The sequence below is a fragment of the Hipposideros armiger genome, unplaced genomic scaffold (assembly GCF_001890085.2).
Source record: "Hipposideros armiger isolate ML-2016 unplaced genomic scaffold, ASM189008v1 scaffold_238, whole genome shotgun sequence".
NCBI lineage: Eukaryota > Metazoa > Chordata > Mammalia > Chiroptera > Hipposideridae > Hipposideros > Hipposideros armiger.
Window position 1 is genome coordinate 525,454 of NW_017731588.1, and position 25,846 is coordinate 551,299.

At 47.5% G+C, this 25,846-nt stretch overlaps 1 protein-coding gene across 9 annotated transcripts in view; it reads right to left on the reverse strand.

Annotated features, from left to right (window-relative positions):
• DLGAP4 (DLG associated protein 4) overlaps positions 1-25,846 on the reverse strand; it is a 197,949-nt gene that overhangs the window by 19,276 nt on the left and 152,827 nt on the right. For 6 of the 9 annotated variants that reach the window (XM_019655196.1, XM_019655194.1, XM_019655201.1 and 3 more), the window contains 3 exons: positions 15,222-15,583; positions 12,570-12,658; positions 11,616-12,028 (listed from right to left, as the gene is read on the reverse strand). In XM_019655196.1, coding sequence (XP_019510741.1) covers positions 11,616-12,028; positions 12,570-12,658; positions 15,222-15,583 — 864 coding nt within the window. Of the gene's footprint in view, positions 1-11,615; positions 12,029-12,569; positions 12,659-12,912; positions 12,993-15,221; positions 15,584-25,846 lie in introns of those variants that run through there. The other 3 variants (XM_019655199.1, XM_019655197.1, XM_019655203.1) reach the window with 2 other exon arrangements.

Consider the following 25,846-nt stretch of genomic DNA (forward strand, 5'->3'; position numbering starts at 1 on the left):
TGGTGCCAACTTGGGCCAGTGAAGCAACGTCCTCCACAACTAGACTGAAGAACAAAAGGATAGCAACTTGTCTGTTCTCCTTCCCCCAATTCCCCAATAAAATCTTAAAAAACAACAACAACAACAACAACAAAAGGGAAATAAAAATCAATGAAACCAAAAGTTGTTTCTTTGAAAAGCTCAACAAAATTGACAAACTTTAGCTAGCCAGACTAAGAAAAAAAAAAAAAATTCAAATTTCTAAAATCAGAAATGCAAGGGAGGACTTTCCTAACAATTCTACAGAAATTTAAAAGGCTTAAAAGAGTACTATGAACCACTGTACGCCAACAAATTGAATAACTTAGATGAAATTGACAAATTCCTAGAAACATAAAACCTACCAAGACTAAATCATAAAGAAAGAAAATCTGAATAGACCTGTAACTGGTAAGGAGATTGAATCAGTAATCAAAAATCTCCTAACAAAGAAAAGCCTGGACCTGATGGCTTCACTGGTGAATTCTGCCAAACATTTAAATACCAATCCTTCTCAAACTTTTCCAAAAACTTAAAGAAGAGGGAATACTTCCTAACTCATTTTTATGAACCAGTATTACCCTGATACCAAAGCCAGACAAAGACACTACAAGAAAACTACATTCCAATATCCCTTATGAATACTGATGCAAAAATCCTCAACAAAATACTAGCAAACAGAATTTAGCAGCATACTAAATCCCATGACAAAGTGGGATTTATTCCTGGAACACAAGGATGGTTCAACATAAAAACTGATCAATATAATACACCACGTCAACAGAATGAAAGAAAAACCCACATGATCTAAACTGATGCAGAAAAAACATTTGACAAACACTTTTTCCATGATACAAACACACAAAAACTATGAATAGAAGGAAATTACCTGGACAAAATAAAAAGCCATATATAAAAAACTCACAGTGAGGGGCCGGCCGAGTGGCTCAGTTGGTTAAGAGCTCGCTCAAGAGTTTGAGCTCTGAGCAACAGCGGTTCGATTGCCGGCCCGAGCTGAGCAGCCGCTGAGCTGCCAACAGGTGGCAGGATGGCTCAGCTTAAAAAAAAAAGAAAGAAAGAAAGAAAGAAATGTGTATTACAGTGCCTTTCATCTTGAAACAAAAAAAAAGCTTTAAAAAAAAAAAACAAAACTCACAGTGAACACCATATTCAATGGTGAAAGATGAAGTGTTTTCTCTAAGATCAGGGACATGGCAAGTGGAAATTCTAGCCAGAGCAGTTAGGCAAGAAAACAGAAATAAATGCCATCTAAACTGGAAAAGGAAGAAGTAAAATTATCTCTATTTGGAGATGACATAATCTTATATGTAGAAAACCCTAAAGATTCCACAAAAAAACTTAGAGCTAATAAATGAATTCAGCAAAGCAGCAGGATATAAAGTCAACACAAAAACCATCCACATTTCTATACACTAACAATTAAAAATAAAACTTCATTTACAATACCAAAAAGAATAAGGTATTTAGGAATTAACTTAACCAAGGAGGAGAAAGACTTATACAATGTAAACTACAAAATACTGCTAAAACAAATTAAAGAAGATAATTAATGGAAACTATGTTCATGGACAGAAAGACTTACTATTGTTAAAATGTCAATATTATCCAAAGTGATCTACAGAGTCAGTGTGATCCTTATCAAAATCCCAATGACATTTTTGCAGAAAAGAGAAAAAATCCATGCCTTCAATTCGTATGTATTCTCAAGGGACCACAAATAGCTGAAACAATCTTGAAGAAGAAGAATAAAGTTGTAGGATTTGCACTTCCTGATTTTATTTTTCTTAGCTGAGCCATCCTGCCACCTGTTGGCAGCTCAGCTTGGGCTGGGAATTGAACCGGCGACCCTGTTGCTCAGAGCTCACACTCCTGAGCGAGCTCTTAACCAACTCAGCCACTCGGCCGGCCTGCACTTCCTGATGTTAATACTACTAAGCTACAATAATCAAAACTGTAGTACTGGCATAAAGACACACAAATAGACCAATGGGATAAACAGCCCAGAAATAAACTCACATATATGGCCAAAAAACTTTTAACAAGGGTGCCAACACCATTCAGTGGGGAAAAGGACAGGTCTTTTCAACAAATGTTGCTGGGAAAACATGATATTCACATGTAAAAGAATGAAGTTGGGCCCTTATCTAAAACTATATACAAAGATGAACTCAAAATGAATCAAGGACTTAAATATAAGCCCTAAAACAACAGAAGTCTTAGGAGAAAAATAAAATAGGACAAAAGCTTCATGATACTGGATCTGGCAACGATTTCTTGGATATGACACCAAAGGCACAGGTAACAGAAAAAATAAGACAAATTGGATTTTATGGAAATTTAAAAATCTTGTGCATCAAAAGACACAATCCACAGAGTACAAAAGGCAACCCACAGAATGGGAACAAATATTTGCAAATCATATCTGATAAGGAATTAATATTAAAAATATATAGAGAAGTAAAACTCAACAACAAAAAACAACCCAATTTAAACATGGGCAAAAGACTTGAAAAGACATTTCTCCAAACAAGATGTACGAATAGCCAACAAGCACGTGAAAAGCTCAACATCATTAATCATTAGGGAAATGCCAATCAAAATTATGAGATACCACTTTACACCCTTTAGGATGGATACATTAAAAAAAAAAAAAAGAAGCCAGATAAAAATGTTGGTGAGGATGTGGAGAAATAGGAAGCCTTGTTTACTACTGGTGAGAATATAAAATGGTACAGCTGCTATGGAAAACAGTATGGTAGTTTCTCAAAAAAATGAAAAATACAAGTACTACATGATCCAGCAATTCCACTTCTGGGTATACACCCAAAAGAATTAAAAGCAGGGTCTCAAAGAGATATTTGTGCACTGCTATGTTCATAGCAACATTGTTCATAATAGCAAACATGGAAGCAATCCAAGTTTCCATTGATAGATGAGTGCATAAGCAAAATGTGATAGGTACATACATACATACAATGAAATGTTACTCCGCCTTTAAAAAGAAGGAAATTCTGTAATATGCTGTAACATGGAAGAAACTTGAGGTCATTAAGCTAAATGAAATAAACCAATTACAAAAAGACAAATACTGTCTGAGGTACTTAAGTCAAAATCATAGAGACAGAGTATAATGGTGGTTGCCAGCGACTGTGGGGAGGGGAGAATGGGGAGTTAGTGTTTATTGAGTTTACAGTTTCAGTTCTACAACATGAAAGGTGTTATGGGGATGGTGGTGATGGCTGCACAGTATGAATGTATTTAATACCTCTGAAGTGTACACTTAAAAATGGTTAAGCTGGCAAATGTTTTGTATTTTACCACAATAAAAAAATTAAAAAAGAATTGAAGGTGAAAAGCAAAAGATTAATAGATATGAACTCATCAAAATTAAAATTATAGTGATTAAAAGATTAATTTTTAAAAGTTAACCAATAATATGAGAAAATACTGCCCCCTAGAGAAACTAGAGGATTGTTTTCTGAAAGACTCCAGAGAAGATAGTAACATTTCAAGGTCTTCTGTGGAAAAGGCCAGTTTGTCACCCTATCCCCCTAGAGCAAGATATCCTTAAACTTAGAGGGGCAACACACCACTTTAATGTTAGCAGTACCTGTCACTTTGTTACTGATAGAAATCACAGATTTCATTACAGTTGTCACAGTTATCTTGAAATATTTACTGTCATCACTACTTTGAAATTGAAGCAATTAGACTGACTGCTAGATCTTGTTATTTAGTGCCTTAACAAAGAACACATTAGTATATCACAAATTTAATATTTTGATAACTGTATATTAATGTAATTGGTTTCCTTGTTATCTTGATATAATTTTTACTTTATTTAAAACCAATTTTTTGAGGTGTCCACAGAAGCCTACCTTCAAACAAGCCCTGCCCACACAGAGCTACCCATTAGCTTCTCGGTGACTCAATCTTTTTATCCTAGTTTTAATTTTTAATATATGTTCATAACTTAAAAAATAAGTGGAAATACAGCAATAAAAGAAAAATAGAAAAACTGAACTTTGTAAAAATTAGAAACTTTTGTGCATCAAAGGATACTATCAAGAAAGTACAAAGACAACCTACAGAATGGGAGAAAATATTTGCAAATCATACATCTAATGAGGGTCTATCATCCAGAATATATAAAGAACTCGTACAACTCAACAACAAAAAGACAAACCCAATTAAAAAGTGGGCAAAAGATATGATTAGCTATTTCTCTAAAGAAGATATCCAAATGACCAATAAGAATGTGAAAAATGCTCAACATCAGTCATTAGAAAAATGCAAATCAAAGCAATAAGATACCGCTTCATACCAACTATGATGGCTATAATATTCTAAAGAGATGGAAAATAACAATTGTTAGCGAGGATGTGGAGAAAATGGAACCCTTATGCCTTGCTGGTAGAATATAAAATGGTGCAACCACTGTGGAAAACAGTTTGGGGGTTCCTCAAAAAAGCTAGACATAGATTATCGTATGACCCAGCAATTTTCCTCCCAGGTATATACTCCAAAGAATTGAGAACAGGGACTGAAACAGATATTTGTACACCAATGTTCACTGCAGCATTATTCATAATAGTCAAAGGTGGAAACAACCCAAGTGTCCATCAACAGATGAATGGATAAACAAAATGGTATCTACATACAATGGAAATATTGTTCAGCCATAAAAGGAATGAAGTTCTGAAACGAGTATGCTACAACATGGATGAACTCTGAAAACATGCCAAATATAAAAGGACTAACATTATAACATCCTACCTATATGAAATATCTAAACAGGCAAATTCAGTGACAGAAAGTAGACTAGAGGTTACCAGGGGCTGGGTGGAAGGAGAAAGGGAGAATTATTGTTTAATGGGTATATAATTTGTTTAGGGTGATGAAAAAGATTTGGAAATAAGTATTGGTGATACGCAACATTATGAATGTAAGTAATGTCACTGACTGATACACTTAAGAATGATTAAAATGGCAATTTCTTTTGTTATATATATTTTATCACAATAAAAAAATGAAAAAAGTTAAACATAGAACTACCATTATGATCCAGAAATTCTGCTAGGTATATACTCAGAAGAGTTGAATACAGCATTATTCATCATAGCTTTTTTCCTGCTATTAAAGAGTTTTGATCCTGATGCTTAAATGATTTCTTCATCATCTTTGATGTTATTACTAATATACGAACATACTACCATGACTTTTGCTATTTTTAGACGTTGGGGAATTAGGGAAGGGGGAACAGACAAGTTTCTGTCCTTTTGTTCTTCAATCCACTTGTGGAGTACGTTGCTTCACTGGCCCATGTTGGTATCATCATCACACTCTTCCTGGGTGAGGCAGTTGCTTGCTGGCCATTGGACGGCCGCTCACAGTGGCTCACAACGGCTCATGGCAGCTAACAAAAGCTCACGCTTGCTGCTGGCCAGCCCCACGGCAGCCTACACCGTCGCCGGCGACACACGGCAGCCCAACTCCAGGTCAAGCTGTTATTCACCATCTTAGCTGTAGAAGGCACAGCGTCACTGGCCCTCAGGTGGAATCTGAACCGGGGCCCTGCTGCTCAGAGCTGGCATCCTAAGCCAACTCTTAACCAACGCACCGCTCGGCCGGCCCAGTTTTTGGAAACTCTTAAGTTTCATTTTAACTTAAATCATAAAATTAAAAAACAAGAGGAGGGCTGGCTGAGTGGCTCAGTTGGTTAAGAGTTAGCTTAAGAGTGTGAGCTCTGAGCAAGAGGGTCGCAGATTCAATTCCCACATGGGCCAGTGAGCTGTGCCCGAGTTGAGCTGCCGCTGAGCTGCCAACAGGTGGCAGGATGGCTCAGCTGGTGAGCACATGCTCCTAACAACAAGACTGCCTATCTGATGGTGGGCTATGCCCACCCGCAACTAAGATTGAACACAGCACCTTGAGGTTAGAGGCCACGAGCTGCCGATGGACAGCCAGATGGCGACTGGCGCCCTCCACAACTAAGACTGAAGAACAAGAACTTGGCTGGTCCCCTTCCCAATTCCCCAACACTGTTCCCCTCCCCCAATTCCCCAATTAAAAAAAAAAAAACCAAACAAGTGGAACCACTACAACAAAAGCAGCAATCTCCTTCATTCCTCCTTACTCCTGAGTCAGTTCCTCACTTTTTTTAATTTTTATTTTTAAGACTTTATTGGAGAATTGGGGAAGGGGAACAGCCAAGTTGGTGTCCTTCAATCTTAGTTGTGGAGGGTGCAGCTAGCTCAGCTTCAAGTCCAGTCACCATCCAGCTGCCCATCGGCAGCTCGCAACTGCTCAGCTTAAGGTGCTGTGTTCAATCTTAGTTGCAGGTCGGCATAGCCCACCATCCCATGTGGGAGTCGAACCGGCAACTTTGTTGTTAGGAACATGTGCTCTCACCAGCTGAGTCATCCTGCCACCTTTTTGGCAGCTCAGCTCATGGTGCCATGTTCAATCTTAGTTGCGGGTGGGCATAGCCCACCATCCCATGGAGGAGTCAAACCAGCAACCTAGTTGTTAGGAGCACGTGCTCTCACCAGCTGAGCCATCTGGCAGCTCAGCTCGGGCACAGCTCACTGGCTCATGTAGGAATCAAACTGGCGACCCTATGGTTCAGAGCTCGTGCTCTTAACCAACTGAGCCATTCGGCCGGCCCCAGTTCCTCACTTTTAAATATGAATTAAACAACCAAAGATTGCTGGACATTCCAGGAAAGTCTCCAACCAAAAAGACAAATAGAAAAAATAAAGGAACCTACAGGAAACAGAGATGACACATGGTCAAATGAAAAGTTAAAAATGAGGCCGGCCCTGAGTGGCGTGATGGTTAAGAACTGGCTTGGGACGCCAGAGGGCCCTGGTTTGGATCCCACATATGAGGGCCAGTGACACTGCCCTCTACAGCTAAGATGCTGAACAACAACTCAACCTGGAGCTGGGCTGCCATGAGGCGACGGCGTAGGCTGCAGCCCCTGTGGCAGTGGGTTGCCATGGGCTACCGTGTGTAGCCAGCAGCCAGCGTGAGCGGCCCTCAAGCCGCCGTGAGCGGCCGTCCAGAAGCCGGCGACTGATCTGCCTCGCCCGGGAAGAGCGCAATGATGGTGCCAACTTGGGCCAGTGAGGCAGCGTCCTCCACAACTAGACTGAAGAACAAAAAAGGACAGCAACTTGTCTGTTCCCCTTCCCCCACTTCCCCAGCACTGTTCCCATTCCCCAATTCCCCAATAAAAATCTTAAAAAAAAAAAAAAATGAGGCTGGCCAAGTGGCGTGTTGGGTAAGAGTTGGTTTGGGACGCCAGCTCTGAGCAGCAGGGCCCTGGTTCGGGTCCCACATTAGGGCCAGTGACGCTGCACCCTCTACAGCTAAGATGGTGAACAACAGCTCGACCTAGAGCTGGGCTGCCGTGAGTCGACAGTGACGGCATAGGCTGCAGTGGGGCTGGCCGGCAGCAGGCGTGAGTTGCCATGAGCGGCCGTCCAATGGCTGGAGATCGATCTGCCTCACCCAGGAAGAGCGCAATATTAATACCAACATGGGCCAGTGAAGTGACGTCCTCCACAACTAGACTGAAGAACAAAAGGACAGCAACTTGTCTGTTTCCCTTCCCTGATTCCCCAACGCTGCTCCCCTCCTCCAATTTCCCAATAAAATCTTTTAAAAAAACCATTATGGAAAGCAAAAGAAGCCAGACACAAAATACCACATATTGTATGATTCCATTTATATGAAGGTCCAGAACAGGCAAATCCAGAGAGATAGAATTAGTGGTTGCTAAGAGCTGCGGGGGAGGAGGAGTGACTGCTTGTGGGGTTTCTTTTTGGAGTAATGACAATGGTCTGAAGTTATGTAGTAGTGATGGTTGCACCCTGCGAGTGTGCTAACTGCCACTGAATTGTACACTTTCAGAGGGTGCGTTTTAGGGGAGGAGAATTATATCTCAATAAAGTTGTTATAACGTAAAAAAAGAAAAAGCCTTCCAGAAAGAGACAACAAAAAGATAATGAGGAAGAAAAGATCAGAGACTGAGGATCGATCCAGCAGGTCCAACATCTGAGTGATAGGAATTTCAGAGAAAAGGCAGAACAAATGAAGTGAGATTATTTTTAAAAATTAATGGACGACTATTCTCAGAAATGGAAGGCCTGAGTCTCCACACAGAAATGGCCTAGTCACTACTGGCACAATAAATGGACAAAGACTAATCACGGCACATCACTGAGATATTTCACAAGAGAAGTAAAGTGAAGATCCTAACAGCTTCCAAAGATAAAAAAATACAAAGGACTGAGAATTGAAATGGCAAGAAACTTTTCAGCACAAGTAATGGAGGCTAACACAATACAGCCTTTAACATTCTGATGGAAAACCATTTTCAACAAATAATGCAAATATATTTTTTACATATATAAATAATTTATATTTATTATTTTCTACTTCACACCCCGCCAAACTATGTGAGGTCTGAACAAAGACATAGCAGTTTCCAAAAATGTATCTCCAGTAGAAGGTGTGCTCCAGTAAAATGAGGGACTGAAACCAAGAAAGCAGAAGACCATGTGGTCCAAAAAGCAGGGTGTCCATCATGGGAAAGTGGCCAAGGGCAGTCTCAGGTGATGAAAAGGGAAGTCACTGGAAAGCAGCTAGGCATCAGGCCCAGAAAGCAGCCTGGCCAGAGCAGAGGGCAGACAGAGGGCACCAGGAAAACTAGGAAATCATGAGATGATATGATATGTTTGCACATTTGCAGGGTTGGCAGATGGGGTGGAGCATGTGAAAAAATTACAAATACGAGCTTAGAAAATAAAATGAATTTAAAAAGATGAGGCAACTGCTTGTTCTTGGAAAACAAAATGTATAAGAAAATGAAATCATAGTACATTATTAGGCTATGCAGTGAACAATATTTACTTGCTCATAATAAATAGAAATATTGGTTATTTAATCCAAAACTGATGTAAGGTGGGGCACAGGAGGAGGAGGTGACAGAGCTAAATACTCATCTATGATAGCAGGAAATCAGCGCATAATGATGATTAATTTTAGAGATGAAATAAAAGGTAATCACATTTAAAAAAAATATGAAGGTCGGGCCGGCCGAGTGGCGCGATGGTTGGGAACTGGCTTGGGATGCCAGAGGGCCCCGGTTTGGATCCCACATATGAGGGCCAGTGACAGTGCCCTCCACAGCTAAGATGCTGAACAACAGCTCAACCTGGAGCTGGGCTGCCGTGAGTCGCCGGCGACGGCGTAGGCTGCAGCCCCTTTGGCAGTGGTTTGCCATGGGCTACCATATGTAGCCAGCAGCCAGCGTGAGCGGCCAGTAGCCGCAGTGAGCGGCCGTCCAGAAGCCGGCGACTGATCTGCCTCGCCCGGGAAGAGTGCAACGATGGTGCCAACTTGGGCCCGTGAAGCAATATCCTCCACAACTGGACTGAAGAACAAAACAACAGCAACTTGTCTGTTCCCCTTCCCCCAATTCCCCAGCACTGTTCCCATCCCCCCAATTCCCCAATTAAAAAAAAATAATAATATGAAGGTCAATTAAGTTGGCGAACTTGTTGCAATGTTGTTGCTAACCTTTTTTGATATCAGAGGGATTATTCATTCTGAATTTGTACCAATTGGACAAACAGTTAACCAAGTTTACTATTTGGAAGTGCTGGAAAGCCTGAATAAAAAAATTAGACGACCTGAACTTTTTGCCAACAATTCATGGCTCTTGCATCACAACAATGCACCAGCTCACAGGGCACTGTCTGTGAGGGAGTTTTTAGCCACTAAACAAAAACTGTATTGGAACACCCTCCCTACTCACCTGATCTGGCCCCCAATGACTTCTTTCTTTACTCGAAGATAAAGGAAATATTGAGAGGAAGACACTTTGATGACATTCCAAACATCAAGGGGAATATAAAGACAGCTCTGATGGCCATTCCAGAAAAAAAAAGAGTTCCAAAATTGCTTGGAAGGGTGGACTAGGCACTGGCGTCGGTGCATAGCTTCCCAAGAGGAGTACTTCGAAGGTGACTACAGTGATATTCAGCAATGAGGTATGTATCACTTTTTCTAGGATGAGTTTGCGAACTTAATTGTCTGATCTTGTCTACAGCTGATGAAAGCTGAAAGTGGGGAAGACTAAGAAGATAGGCAGTGGCCTGGATGGTTAGATAGAAGCCTTTTAGTGTTTTCATTGATCCTTGCCCTCCGTTCCAATTTTTTAATTGCTATTATTATAAAAAGTTATTAGGCATATACCTCACAACAGTTCCCTGTGCGCACACACAGTGGGTGTGACATCAAAGCTGGGAACTGGCCTAGAAGGCAGTGACTGTGCAGCATCAAAGGGTGCTTCCTCAGGCCCTACCCCATTAGGGGTCAGAGAGATGCTGGCTCCGTCCCTTCTGGATACTCTGGAGGCCTGTCCTTCCCAGATGCTCTCTGGAGGGGGGCTAACTGTGAACTGGAGGTTTGGCTGAACCAGGCCAGCACAGAGTGTGGCTCGTGGGGCCGTGATCTGGAGCTTCTCAGGGGCCTGCCTCCAAACCACTACTCTCCTCCTATACATCAACCACCTGTCAATCTAGGCTCTCTACAGACTTTTAGCTCTTTATTCAACTAGTTCCTCAGGGGGATTTTTAGAGATAGACACTGTATAGATCAGGGGTCAGCAAAATTTTGAGACAGAGGAGCCACCAGGGGTCAGCAAACTGCAGCTCGTGAGCCACACGTGGCTCTTTGGGTACGTACATGTGGCTCTTAAGTAAAATTGAAAATGAAAATAAAACTATCATAGTTTCATTTATAAAACTTTTAAAGGATATTATTCACATAATAGTGATTATCTAAATATATGGCTCTCGAATAATTTTTAAATTGTTGTGAGGGACAGGATGGGCTCTTCTAGGGGTTGGCAAACTTTTGAGACAGAAAGTACCCAAAGAGCCGCATGCGACTCGCAAGCCGCAGTTTGCTGACCCCTGGTATAGATAGAAACATAAGTGGAAAAGTAGATGAACTCTGTCTCACCCATTCATAGTTCCTCACACCTCATTGAGGCCCACAGTTAAGATCCCTGGTGCTTGGTGCATAGTAGGTACTCAATATGGAGCTGTTGAAGGCATAATTATGGTACAACTTTCTCTGTGTCTGGCACTTTGTTGGGTCCTTTACATGCACTGCCTTTACATGCAATCCTTACAATATGCTGCTGCAGTTAGAGGGTAGGATTAGCTCCACATTATAAGAAAAGTGAGACTCAGACTAACCTGACCAAGGTCACTTCACTAGTAAGGGAAGAGCTGGGATTCAAACCCAGGTGTGGCTGACCCCACAAGCCTTTACAACTAGCAGCTGCTGCCATAAATCCTTTCTGAAAAAGGTTTGGCTAAGAAGATGGTGAATAGAAGAAAGGAAAGAATAAAAATAAGACGTAGGCTCACAACTGACCCAAGAAGAGAACCTAAAAGACCCTCCATATTCAGAGCTTCCTAGGCGGTCTGGCCAGAATCTGGAGAACTGTGTACCCCTTCTCCCCTCACCCTGGGAGCCGTCCATGCAGCACCCACCTTCTTCAGAGAGGTTGTTCTCTTTGGTCTCCTTGTCCATCTGGCAGCACCAGCCTTCCAGCCGCTCTGTTTCTGCCTGCAGTAGCTTCAAGAACCAGTAGCCATCTCGGCGGCAGGCCCCTGGCTGTGCTGGCTCTGCCGGGGAGCTGGAGGAGGTCTCAAGCCAGGGGTCGGGTGGGGGCAGCGAGGATGCCTCTAGGGCAGGGTCGCTGTTGTCTCCATAGGAGAGGTTGCGCTTGATCTGGGCAATCTTGGGGGCCTGCCGAGGGCCGGCATCAATGCTGATGGAGTTGGGATGTGGGGTACAGTCCGGGAGGCTCCTCTCAGATGACTTACAGCTCGAGTCATTGGCATCCTGGGTATCTGAGTCGGTGTCCCGTCGGGAGGACATGCTGTGAGAGGGGGCACTGCTTCTGTGGGTGGGGGGGTAGAGTGGGGTGGGGACAGGAAGAGTAAGGGTCACCAAGAGAGCCAGAGACCAGAGGCCACCCCGACCCGGACACACGGGAGACAGAGAAACGGATGCATCATCTGCTCACCATGCGCCTGAAGCGGGTCCCACAGCCCCCGTCTCATTCTCTGCTCAGCCCTGGCCTCGCCCCACCCCGCCCACGCCCACACGCACACACACACATGGACAAGGTCATAAGGTTGCCTGTTTACTGCAGTGGGGCCAGGAAGACCACCAACATGGGGGTAGCTCATGTCTCAGCCCGGCCTTGGCCCCCTGCGGGCTGACTCATCTCACAGAGCAAGTGCTCATGTGCCCGACCGCCCGCCTGGCTGCCCAGCCTCCCATGCCTGGGCCACAGCCCACACCCCAAACCCAGCTTGGTTATTAGAAATCCAGCAAGGAAAAGTGGGTTAGGGAGAGCAGGAGGAGAAGGCGCTGGGGAGGTGAGAGCAGGAGGGAGAGGAGAGGGGAGAAGCAGCCACCACCTCCATACGACTTACCGCCAGTCGTCCTCTACCTGAACCCCGATGGACTGGAATTTGGTAGCGGGACTGGGCTCCTCTTTTGGCACTGGCTGAATGCAGTCAACCTTATTGAAGGACAACGACAGCAACGGCACGGAGACAAAGACAAAAATAAAAAACAAACACCACACTTGCTGCTGAAATTCACATTAGTGGAACGACGCAAACAGACGTATGGACAGACGAACACGAGGCATGCGGACACTGCACGTGGGCCCGAGGCCGGACCAGGTTAAGCCGGGCACTGCTCATTCGTGCGGAGGCAGGTGGGTAGGTGGGCAGGAGGTGGGATGGGGTGGAGATGACTGGCTTTCCCTACTCTGAGGAGGGTGCCATCACATCGATCGCTTTGGGTCCGTTGTCCTCCGAGAGGTGGGAACCGTTCCTTCTAGTCCTCTCCTTTACACGCATCAGAGAGAAGAAAAAAAAAGGACAACGAAAGAGAAAGAAAACACACACACACAAAGCCACAGCCGTTATCTGGTGTAGTTGAAGGTGGGGCTGTCTTGAGGCAAAGATCACTCCCCCAACCCTGCAACTGAAGGGCAGGCTGGAGGTGTCTGTACTCGGGGTAAACCTTGAACAGCAGCCCTGGATTTGGAAATGCCACCAAAGTAGTAGCTGGTGAAGTCCCTGGACACTATGGGATGCCACCCCTGGGCCTCAATCACAGTTGGCTGAGGGTGCCTCAGCCCTGGGTTGGCCCAGGGAGCAGTCAAAAGGACCAGTGCCAGGGCCAAGTGAAAAGCTAGCACTCTTTGTCCGTACTCCTGCGAAGTGGAAGGAAACATGGCAACAGCAATGTCCTGGGCCTGCTTTCTTTTCTGGGACAAAGGTGCATGACCATGGAGCAGCCCGGCCAGCCCTTCCATCATTGCTTATGAGTGAGGAAGAACCCATACCTGACCTAGGGCTGGGCACAAAGGGGCAGGACAAGGGTTGTCGGGTTATCCTTGGAAACTGGGACAGTCTCTTGGCTTCATAGAAGCAGCAGGGGCAAGGGAGGCTTTCTAGGGCAGGGGTCTGAGCACCAGACTCCTCTCTACAGGGACGCAGTCCCATTTTTCCTTCAGCAACAGCCAGCTCAGGAAATACAGCATCACTGGATGAGAGCATGGAATGGGGTTGTGGGGTGAATCCAGGAAAGGGGAAGCCCAGGATGGGCCTGAGAGCTAGAGTCCTTATCCCTGTATGAACTTCTTGGTGAAAGGAATCAAGGCTGAGCCTAACTCTAGGCCTTCTACAAAGAGCATCTGGTTTGGCCAAGGAGAGGGTAGGGCTGCCCAAAAAAAGACCCTGGGTCGTCAGGACCAAGGGCCACAGACTCGGCTATTATCTGTGCTCCCAAGAATCCTTCCTGGAGTGCTGTACAGGGCAGTGGCTGGACCCTTGAGGAGGGAGCCCAGAAAACAGACAGAGAGTCTACTGGCCAACTCCCTCCTTACACATGTGGGGAAACTGAAATTCCGAGCTGCCTCATGGGGGGGGGAAGTTCAGGCAAGTATAAGACATTGGCCAGTAAGCCTTGTCTGGGCCACTCAGTCTCCCTTTGTGTCCCAGGTTCCTTCTGCATTCTAGTGCTTTGTCACCTACTTGCCCATGTCCAGGTGCTCAGGGGTGGCGAGGGAAATGGCAATACCTTCCAACCCTAAGCCACAATGCACACCACCCTGACGACCTTGATTGCCCACAAGCTCTCGGCCCACTGTAGCTGCCCTCCCTCCCTATCCTGAGTGTGCTCCACATTAGTCTGGAGGTCCAGCCAGGGCAGGGAGAGTCTTCTCAATCTGGATTTAGAGTAACTCTTGAAAACTGCAAGGCAGGGCCCAAGTTTGCCCGGCTCTGCTAATGGAAGACAGATTACTGATGCTGGGTGCATGCAGGGGGTGCACTGAAGCAGTGGAGGGGGAGCTGGTGTGCCCTGTCTTGCTGTGTGCCACGGCTATGGGTACACAGTGAGCTGGGCTTCCAGGAGGAGGGTCTGCTGGCTTTCGGTCATTTGGTCCTGGGGAGCTATCTGCCCTGGATATTTTCCCATGGAGGGAGGCACCTGGACTGGCATCACACTTCTCAATTTGACATGGGCCTTGAACCACCTACCTGTCCCCAAGGCCCGAGAGGGCTCTGGGCAAAGTTCCCCTCGAGCAACCCCTATGGCTCAAGGGCCCTGGGTCCTGGGCTCTTGGCCCATCCGCGTCTATGCTCCATGCTGCTCCCGCTGCCGAGCGGGGCTGTGGCCTCCGCACCCGAACTGACCTTGGATTAGAGAACTGTTAGGCCAGTCCCGCCTCCCATGCGTCGGCTGGCAGGGCAAAAGGTGGAGTGGACAGACAGACAGTGGACAAACAGTGGACAGGAGATGGCTGGCTGAGTGTAACTACATTCGCTGGGACAACCCAATGGAAGAGCAGGGACAGGTGCCCATGGTTGCAGATTTTGCAGCACACGTGGGTGAACTCAAGGAAGGTGTGATTAGGGGTGGCATTTGGTATGGCCACTTGGGATGATCCCCCAAAATACACAAACTGCTTTTGCCCCAGAGACCTAGTGGGCCTCCACCAGATGTAATTACACGCAGGCAGGTGCACGGAGCGGGCTGAGGACACAGAGTACAAAAGGGGCCCCTACTTGTATTCCTATAGATGACAGTTTCCTTTTGGGGATGGCCTCAGAGTGGGAGTCGGAGCTGGTCAGCGTCCCTTGTTCACTCTTCAGAGCTGCATGTTTTGGGAGCGGTTCTGGGGCTTCTGAGGCTGGGGTGACTATGCCCCGTGTCACGCTGGGGGGTCGGGTACTGCTGTCCAGGCTGTCCGACGAGTTGCTTAGGCCCGACTGGCTCGTCACTTCGCTCTTGTGGTCCTGGCTGTCCAGGTAGGTGTCCTGGGCAGACTCAGTACTGCTCTGGACCGTGACTGAGATGAACGGCTTGGATGTGGTACGTGGAGGGACCGGTGGTGGGGTCTTCTTATATGCCACTAGGCATGATGAACCTGCAGATGGGTGAGAGGAGGGCAGGGGAGAAGGTGAGACCCCCAACTCTCTTAAGCCCCTTTCAAGTCTGAGGCCCTACCTGACCTGTTTCTGCAGCAAGACTTTCTGGAGTAGGAGAATGAGGGTCAGAGAGCAATGACCAAGACAGACACAGGCCCTGGCCTCCCTCACACTAGGCCAAGGCCAAGTCTAGGGGGACACCAACATGAACCAAAGATACCCGCCACCTCATAGTCACACACAAAGGTATTATCCAGCGAGGGCATGGGCTAGACAGTAAAGTTCATGGTGCTACAGGCTGTGACAGAACCTGACCTGTGCCAGGGGAGGCAGTGACAACGGAGTGGAGGTCAGGGCAGCTAAGGAATGGTGGACCTTGTTTCCTTCAGGCTCACTGAGAGACTTACTGCTCCCCGCTGCTGCTCCTTTCCTTCTACTCTACCTTCCCTCTACCCGTTCCCTCTACTTGGATGCCCCCTCCCTATCTGGCCAAAGACCAACACATCCTTCAGGGCCCAATAATCCGTCCCCCACCTTGCTATTCCCACCCCATCTCCTCCATTGTGTGAAAACCCTGTCTGCCTCCCCCAAGACTCCATCATACCTGGTCTGACTCCCTATTCTCCACAAAGATTCAGGAAACTAGGATCAGCCATGGGTGGGAGTTGGGGTCATCTCTAAATCCCATTCCAAGCCTGGCCTGGGGTTGTCCCACAGCAGAGGCACAGAACACCAAAGGCTCACAGCTAGCTTTTTCTTCTTTTTTTTTTAAAGACCAGGCGCTCTCACCAGCTGAGTCATCCGGCAGCTCAGCTCGAGCGCAGCTCACTGGCCCATGTGGGACTCGAACCAGCAACCCTGTTGCTTAGAGCTTGCGCTCTTAACTAACTGAGCCGCTCAGCCGGCCCCCACAGCTAGCTTCTTAATGCTGAACTTTTTGTCTGAAACAGACAGTGCTTTCCAAATAACAGTGGCTACTTGCTGTCAGCGGCTGGGTCAGATCCAATGGCTTTTTTCAGCATCTTAACTCCAACTGCCCTTTTCCCAATGAGGACTGAAAGACGCCTCTACCGGAGTCCAGGCCCAGGCCAGGAGCGGGAGCCAAGAGTGAGGTTAAACCCTGCCTTCAAGGGGTTACCAACTATGGAGATGTGACAGCCCAATGGAAACCCAAAACAAGGCCCAGTGCCACAGGAGCTGTGGACAAGGCACAGAATCCATCTGTCACTATGAGTTATCACTAAACAAACCTAACAGAATCGCTAAAATAAAAAACAGTGACAACACCAAATGCTGGTGATGATGTGGAGAAACTGAATCACTCATATATTCCTGGTGGAAATGTAAAATGATATAACCACCCTGGAAAAAGTTTGGCAGCTTCTTGTAAAACTAAACATGCAATTACCATACAACCCTTTTTTTACTCTTGGGCATTTATCCCATAGAAATGGTAACATGTTCACAAAAGCTTATACATGAATGTTCATTGCAGCTTTATTTGTAATCACCAAAAACGGGAAATAGCCTAGCTTCCCTTCAGTGGGTGAATGGTGAAACAAACTATAGTACATCCAGACTATGGAACACTACTCAGCAATAAAAAGAAATGAACTACTGATATAAGCAACAATTTGGATGAATCTCAAGCAAATTATGCCAAGTAAAAAAAGCAATCTCAAAAATTTATGTACTGTATGATTCTATTTATAAAACATTCTTGAATCACCTAATTACAGAGATGGTGGTTGGTGGGGAGGCTAGGGGAATAGGGGAATAGGGAGGCCAGGAGGGATGTGGGTGTGGCTATGAGGGTGACAAGAAGAATACTTGTGTGTGCTAATTGATGGAACTGTTTGTACCTTGACTGTGGTGGTGGATACATGAACCTACATGTTATTAAACTGCAAAAGACTAAATACATGCACACCAGAGTGATTACACAGGCTGTATCACAGAGGTTAAGGCTCACATAGGCCCAGGGCTGGCATTTCTCCTATTGGTTTCTGATACAGAGGGAGCTAGGCCTGGAGGGGAAGGGGTGAGCCAAAATTTTACCACTCCCCAGCCATTGCGGAGGAGGATGGAATGGTTCTCTGATTAGCCCAGGGGTAGTTTCCTGCAAAAGCTGGGTATTTAGAGCAGCCTGATGAACCCAGTGGCCACCAGCACCCAACAGAGACAGGACTCACTGGGGTTGTAGGAATTGATTTGTTTGGCCTACATATCCCCCAAGGAAGCAGGGCTTCACTGGTGTTTTCTGCCTTAGATCAGAAGAGTGAAGCCCCAATCTGTTAAAAATGTTTATAAGGGGAATACCCCCCCAAAAGGGGTAGCAGTGAGTAGAAGGAACCAGAATTAGGCTCTAAGGCTGGCTGAGGTAGTATGACCCCAGTCAGGGTCCTTGTTCCCATCTGTGAGGTGGGGCTGACACTGGCCTGGAGGACTCAGTGTGTGCAGGGATCTGTGTGGAAGAGGCACCCTCACCCCTCACCAACCCAGGAGGCAATGAGGTTGCCCACTGCCAGGGGTCTGGACAAAGGATTAGCCCTCGGATCTCTCTCAGCGTTGTCTAGGCCCAGAGTCCTGCTGATGCACACGCAGAGGCCCTGTGCCCTGGCTGAGGCAGCCACTCATTAGAGGGAAGGTGAACTAGTTAGAGGCCAGGCCAGATGGCCAGATATGATAAGAGGAAAAGTGAACTTATCTTGAATTCTCTATGTCTCCTGGGGCACAGGTCACAGCCAGATAAGTAGTGTGACAGAGAGGATTTTGGGGCCTCATGGGCTCCCTGGGTGGCAAGCATTCCTCAGCTTTGAGTGCTGCCCCCTGCCCGCTTCGGACAAGGGGATGGGATCCAACTGCACAGGGCAGCTCTCACCTCACACGGGTGAAATGCCAGGAAACATAGGCCATCACCTCCCTGCCCCTTTCAACATTACGCTCCAGTCACTCTGTGTTTTCATACCTATCACACTTCCTCCCACCTCGGGGCCTTTACACATGTTCCTTCTACCTGGAAAGCTTCTCAGCTCCTCACATGTTTCAAATGTCACTTCCTGAGAGAGGCCTCCCCTGATTGCCTTCGACTCTTGTGTCACCCAGGATCTCCATCAGACCACTTGTCACATTTATCATTAGCTCATTTAGGCATTTACTAGTATGATGGTTATAGGCCTGGGGAGGTTAAGGGAACTCTGTCTGTCTTGGCACAGCAGGTCATATCCTGGGCCCAGGGTAGTATCTCAAGCACAGAAAGCTCTCAATAAATATTTGTTGAGTAAGAAAACAAACCTCATCATCGTTACAGAAACCCCAGTTGCCAAAAATCACAATTATTTAGGGTCGGCCAAGTGGCACGTTGGTTAAGAGCTGGCTTGGGATGCCAGAGGGCCCCGGTTCGGATCCCACATATGAGGGCCAGTGACACTGCCCTCTACAGCTAAGATGCTGAACAACAGCTCAACCTGGAGCTGGGCAGCTGTGAGTCGCCAGCGACAGCATAGGCTGCAGCCCCTGCTGCAGTGGGTTGTCATGGGCTACCATGTAGCCAGCAGCCAGAGTTAGCGGCCAGCAGCCGCTGTGAGCGGCCGTCCAGAAGCCAGCGACTGATCTGCCTCGCCCGGGAAGAGCGCAATGATGGTGCCAACTTGGGCCAGTGAAGCAACGTCCTCCACAACTAGACTGAAGAACAAAAAAGGACAGCAACTTGTCTGTTCCTCTTCCCCCAATTCCCCAGGGCTGTTCCCATCCCTCAATTCCCCAATAAAAAAAAAAAATCTTAAAAAAAAAAATCACGATTATTTAGCCACAGTGAAGGTTCCCAAGGTTCTAGTCCCCTCCCAAATTTGAAGCCCTTTCGGCTTGGTCCCGCCCACCCACCCCCTCAGCATGCCCCTTGCAGCTTCAGAGAACCAAATGCACTTCCCCAAACACACCACACTCTTCATGCACCCAAGCCTCTGCACATGCACTTGTTTCTGCCAGAATCCCTTTTCACATCCTCCATGCTTCTCATCCTCCAGCGAGTCCCTCCATCCCCAGCTCTTTCTGGCCCAGGCAGAGCCTGCCGTCTCCTTTCTCTGTGGATCAGATGTTGGACTTGGCCAGATGTGCATCCTCCAGGATGTCACTGTGGCCCTCCCTGCCCTGGGGAGATGTTCTGCGTGCCACAATTTACAATAACAAGGCACATAGGTTCAACTCTTTGTCCATTCACTCTGGAAAACTTTCAGATTTTCTAGAGAAACTTGGAGGTAAGCACCCCTCCAGGGTGACTGTCTCTTCCAGTTGGGCCCTGGGCGTATTTTTAGAGATCCTGAGTGAAGTATTGCTGACACACAGCAGCACACATACATTGAACCACCGCCCACCCTCAGGAGCCACATGCTTCCCTGCCCCCTTCTTGGCCATGCCAGTCCCTCATGCCAAGGCTCAGACAGAAGCCAGTTGTGCGATGCCCCCTCCATGAAGCCTGCCCCTGGCCCCAGACATCCAGCCCTGCCTCTCTACCCCATAATGCACACAAGTCCTTGCTTCTTCTAAATAGAAGATCTCTGTCTCATTTCTGCCTTCCGCCGCAAGATTTTATCCATCAAATTCCATGTATCAGGTCAGAATGAATTTGTTTCTAAATTTTGTTTTTTAATGTCAAAGTGTATAAGATGGCCAAACAGAGCTTCAGATGCTCAGAGGAGTGGCTGTGACTCCATCTCTTGAGGGATCTGGAGGACACAGCAACCCTAGGAAGCTAGCCCTCTGCAAGTGCCTTGAAGGCCAAGATGGACCTGGTCCTTGCTGGCTCTCAGGGGCCTGAGCTTGGCGGGGGCAGGGGCTGAAGAAAGGGCCGAGACTCCTGACTAGGAATGAATGCAGGGGACCACAGACAGTGTGGGAGCCATGGCAGCAGGCTTTACAGACGAGGCAGTGGAGCCCACTCAAGACTCCACGTGAAGCGACGGAAGTGGCCTCAGAGCCAGAACCCCCTAAACTCCCTTTGCTGGCTCTGCCAAGCTTAGGAAAAGGCTTGTCAGAGGAAGGGCTGCAATCCTATTCCCTCTCTCACCTGAGTAATCTGTCAAGCCACGCAACTAAATCAAACAACTCGCGTGTGTATGGTAAGAATAGAACTCAAAGCTCCCACCCACCCAGCCTCAAATTCCTCCCTCCTTCCCTGTTTCTGTCCCCAAAGCAGGAGAAGCTGGGAGGGAATTCCAAGCAGTTAGATCAGGATCAGGGACAGACTGCACTCTCAGAGCCACTTTCCTGTTGGCAGTCCATGTGACCCCCGCTTTCCTACTATGTCAGTCTGGAAGTCACCTCTCTCACTGTGCCTTAAAGAGTTAGCTTAAAGTTATCAAACTTTAATTTCAACTCAGGCAAGAAGGGCTGGCAGCACCACTCACCCCAACATCTTCCCAGGGAACCTCCAGCGCTCCCCACAGTCAGGTGCTCCCTAACTGCCTCTCACTCATCTAGAGCCAGCTTTCCCTAGACCACCCACACCACTTCCCCCCTGCCCCCCAACCTTCTGTCCTGCCCTTCCTCCACCCCTGCCGGCTGTCTGAGAACTCCAACACCACTGCTTTGTTTGAAAACTTTCAATGGTGCCACAACCCACCCAGTGGACTTGGAACCAACCCTTCAGTGGGGGCATTCAGGGCCTCCACAATCTGCACCTGCCTCAGACACCTGAGTCCTTAGAAGCCAGTCAGAAAGGCAGCATGCTGATGAAGACAAAGCCACAACACTCAGGGAGCCCGGGATCATCCTCAGAGCCTTATTTGGAAGCCAGGATGCACTCCTACTGGTTACGGTTCCAATGCTGACAGTGGACCTCACTAAGCACTGACTGGGCAAGCACTTCATACACAGTCAATCCTTCTTAGTCACGATTCTGTATCTGCAAATTCACCTACTCGCTAAAATTTATTTGTAACCCCTAAATCCGTAATTACAGGGCTTGCAGTCACTCACAGACATGTGTAAAGCCTGAAACTTAGAGTTGCCCAATACACAGGTTCCCAGCGGAGGCTGAGCAAGGTGGCGACCTGCCTTCTTGCTTCAGCTCCCATGCTGTAAACAAGTGTCCTTTTCCTGGTCTCTTCAGTGCTATGTTTTACACATTTTTGTGCTTTCTGTTGGTGATTTCTGTTTAAAATGGCTTCCGAGTGTAGTACTGAAGTACTGTGTACTGTTCCTAAGTGGAAGAAGGCTGTGATGTGCCTTATGGAGAAAATACATGTGTTAGATAAGTTTTGTTCAAGCATGAGTTTTAGTGCTGCTGGCTAAGTCCAATGTTAATAAATCAACAATACATTAAGTGAGGTGTTTTTACACAGAAGCATATGTAAAACAGGGTTGTGTGTTGATTGGTTGTGGAAATGCTGTGACCAGAGGCTCGCAGGGACCCTGCATTTCCCATAGGAGCAGTGGTTCAGTATTTGCTAACTCAGTGTTTGTGAGACTGCGTATACATAACTACCGCAAACAATGAGAACTGGCTGCATTTTAGCCATTGAAAGCCTCAAAATGGATACATGTGAGGTAGGTGTGTCATCGCCCCACTTTACAATGAGGCTCAGAGAGATGGAGTGACTCACCCTGGCTCACCTCCCAGCTCTAAGGCCGTGTTGGGGCCAGGGCTTGAGCCCAGGCTGCCTGAAGGCTGACCACTATCCTATGCTCTGTCCACGGCACTAACTTGATGAGGGTCATGTGGAGGCAGCAGGCTTGGGCACATTTTACTAAGAAAATGGGGTGTGATACCCAATGTGCTCTGAGTAGGAGCCAAGATGACAGACATGACGATGCTTTGTAATCATGGGGTGGGCCCCTGTAACTCCTGTTACCATGATTTCTGGATCAAGGAGAGAGGGATCAGTCCCTGGGGGACAACCTGGGGCAGCCCTTCTGGAAGACATGAAGGTTGACTGCGTCTGGAAGGATGGACCAGAGTCCCTTGAGTGGCAAGAAAAGGCAGGGCTTTCAGTGAAGCGATCCTCCGTGAGCAAAGCAGCGGGGCAGGACAGCCCAAGGGACGGGAAGACAGATGTGAGCAGGGCACAACTTGGCAAAGTGGAATTTAGGTAAATTTAGCTGGTGGAGGGAAGGTGGAGACAGGGACAAGGACGCCTGAGAGAGGGCTGCCTCCTCTCAGATGGGGTCCTCGGCTTCCTGGGGCCACTTGGGCAATGGGAATGGAGACATCTTCCTCCTGCACGCAGTATCCCTCATAAAGTCCCTCCAAACTGGCCTGTAGTCAGAGGATTTTATAGCTCTCAGACCTGACAGCAGCAGGGAGGGCGTACCACCTCGTATCTCAATAGCCCAGTGCCCTAGGCAGCTCTGCATTAAGTGCCAAAGCCGTCTCAAGTTGAGCATGTAAAGCATGAATCTGAACCCTCTCCTCCCCCACACTGGCCTTGCTCTCCCAGAGCGGACCCCATGCACTCAGTTACACACTCCAGAAGCCTGAGAATTCCCACCCTCCTCTTCCCACCCCTCCCGCACAAAAGCACATCTTACAGAGACCTGCTTCTCTTATTCCCACCTAGTCTAGGCTTCTACGTTCTACCCTCTGGTCTCCCTACTTTGTCCAAATTACCCACAGTCACTCTCCAAAGAGCAGCCTGAGGAAGTTTTTTAAAGTACAAAATGGGTTACTTCCTCCCCTTTCTAAAGCTTTTCAAAGGCTCCCCACTCCGCAAAGAATAAAATCCACATTGTCCACCTTGGCCTACAATAGGAGCTGCCCCACCCCCCCTTCTCCAGCCTCAGTTCCTGCACTATCCCCTTGCTCATTTCATTCCAGCCTTACCAGTTTCTTTGCTATTCCTCAGACACTCCAAGCATGCACCCACCAGGGCCTTTGAACCTGTTCCCTGATTCCTACCCCCATATGTGCATGCCTACTCCTCCTCATGCTGATTTCAAGTCTCAGGTCATGTGTCATGTCCTCAATGAGGGCCTCCCCGACCACCCTGTCCAAAGCTGTTCTTTTTCTGAGAACCCTGTTTGCTTTTATTCAAGCATTGATCAGCTTATTGTTTCACTTGTCGTTTGTCTCTCTCCCCTACCAGATAGAGAACTGAGTATTTTAATACAGGTCCCCAAGGGTGGGGACCTTGACTACTCATAAAATGACAATGCCTTCCCAGCATCATGCTCAATCCATGGCTGGGCTCAGTAAATATTTATTGAATGAATGAACGAATCTCTATTTGACACCAGGGTAAAATGAGGCTCAGGGAAACAATGATTTCCTCCCGACTGAGTTCGAATCGAATGACCAAGGCCATTGAATTCCCGTCAGGTCAGCCTCCCACACACTCAGAGACACATACAGTCTGGTGGGAGGCAGGGCCTTGAGCAACACTGCTTCAAGTCGGGCAGTGAGACCCTGGGAAGGAAGCTCAACAAACCCTCAGACATTATTTGAAAACTAATCATTTCTGAAAGGTGACAGTGAAAGAAAGTGCTTCCAGCAACATTTTCCAAGCAAGGCATATCATATGTACAGATTCAAAAAAAACATTACTGAGTGGGGGCCAGGTGCTACTTTATTTCAGACAGGCCTGGGAGGGGAGATAATTATCATTGATGAGTTAAAGATGAGAAAACAGGCTTTTTACTTTTAAGAGTGGCAATGTACAAAAGCTCTGCTCTGTGAGGCCACGGTGCCAGGTACTAAACTCACCGCTGGCCATGGTGGGCTCTGTATCTGGCACAGAGCCTGATCCTTTCTGAGGTGTAGTTTCCCCAGCTATAAACTAAGTGGGTTGGCCTTGAATGGAGGCAACAAGTACAAATGTTTACAGGAGACCAGGCATCTAACACCTGTGGCTCAAAGCCGCCATGTGGAGGCCTCGGCCCAGCACTGTTAGAGATGCCAAACATGTGAGAAAAGCCAGAAATTTGGACTTATTTTAAATGGAGCCAGTTAATTCAAAGTTTTAAAAAACACTGTACAGGCACATGCTTAATTGCCAGCTACTGTGGCCTGTGACACACCATGTGTGACTGCTGCAACAGCTGTCCTTAGACTTCCTCCTTCTGGAGCCCCAGCTCCTCCCCCTGCTCCCAGGTAGTCTTTCCATGGGAGCCTCCCCCATGGAAACCTTGCAATTGAGGCAGCCGGAAGGCCCTTCTGGTGGTGTCTCAAGTCCAGCTGGGCAAAAGCAGAGAAAGCCCCTCCTGGTCAGCAGGCCAGGTCCGGTTTCAGGCTCTTGGCACCAGAGCACAGGTGGCAGGAGAGCCCCATCCAGAGTGCAGATGGCCATTCCCCTTCAGGGTCTGGGAGCAGCTGCCTGAGAGGGACCTGCTTGGTTGCCGGGGCAACATTCTTTGCCCCTCCAGAGACAGCTGTTCCTTAGAAGCACTGTTCAGATCCCTGTTGAGGTCAAGGGTGTGAGGGGTTTTGTCCTGATACGTTCAGGCCACAGGGGCTGGAGGAAGGGGTTAAGGGATGCCCTTCAGGTGGACCCCGCACAGTTCAGGTCAGCTGGTTCTCAGGATGGGGAGATGCATGCCAATAGACTTCACAAGCTGCAGGGCACTGCCCTTGACTGAGGGCTGGCCATGAACTGGCCTTGCATGAAGCACTTTAATTGTATCAGCTCACCAGCTCTTCACTAGGTATATCATTTCCATTTCAAAGAGGAGAAAAATAAGGCTCAGAGAAGTGACTAGCCTAAGGTCACAAGCCAGTATTTGAGCTCCGCCTTTCTGATTTGAGCCAGCCCTGTTAGCTACCACTTCACCACAGTGCCCAAGGGCTAGAATTAGGTGCTATCTAGCAGGGCCTGGTTGAGATCTTGGCCACATCAGTTCTCTAGTCGGGGCTACATGGGGCCCTATTTTGGGGGTCCTCAAGCAGAATTTGACAATTTCCTCTGAGTAGATGATGGCAGCCTCTGGCTCTGTTGGCCATGAGGGCAGTGACCTGGTGTCCCCTGGACCTGAACCCCAGCACATCGAAGAGAAAGGCGCCCTGCCCTGCCTGTGACCCCTGCTGCCCATTGCCTTTTCTCGGGCCCTTCTCCTCCAGAAGTATGATCCGAGACCCTCGACTCTCTCACCAGAAACACCAGAACCCTTGACATGGGTTTCCCAGTCACCTAGGACTTCCCAAGCTTGGCTAAGTCTCACTACAACCTCTGTAAAGCCCAGAGAGGTGAGGCCACTTGTCCCAGGTTACACAGCTAGCTGGTTGATGGGCACTGAGATTGGAACAAGTATGTGGAGCTTCCAAATTCCAGAGA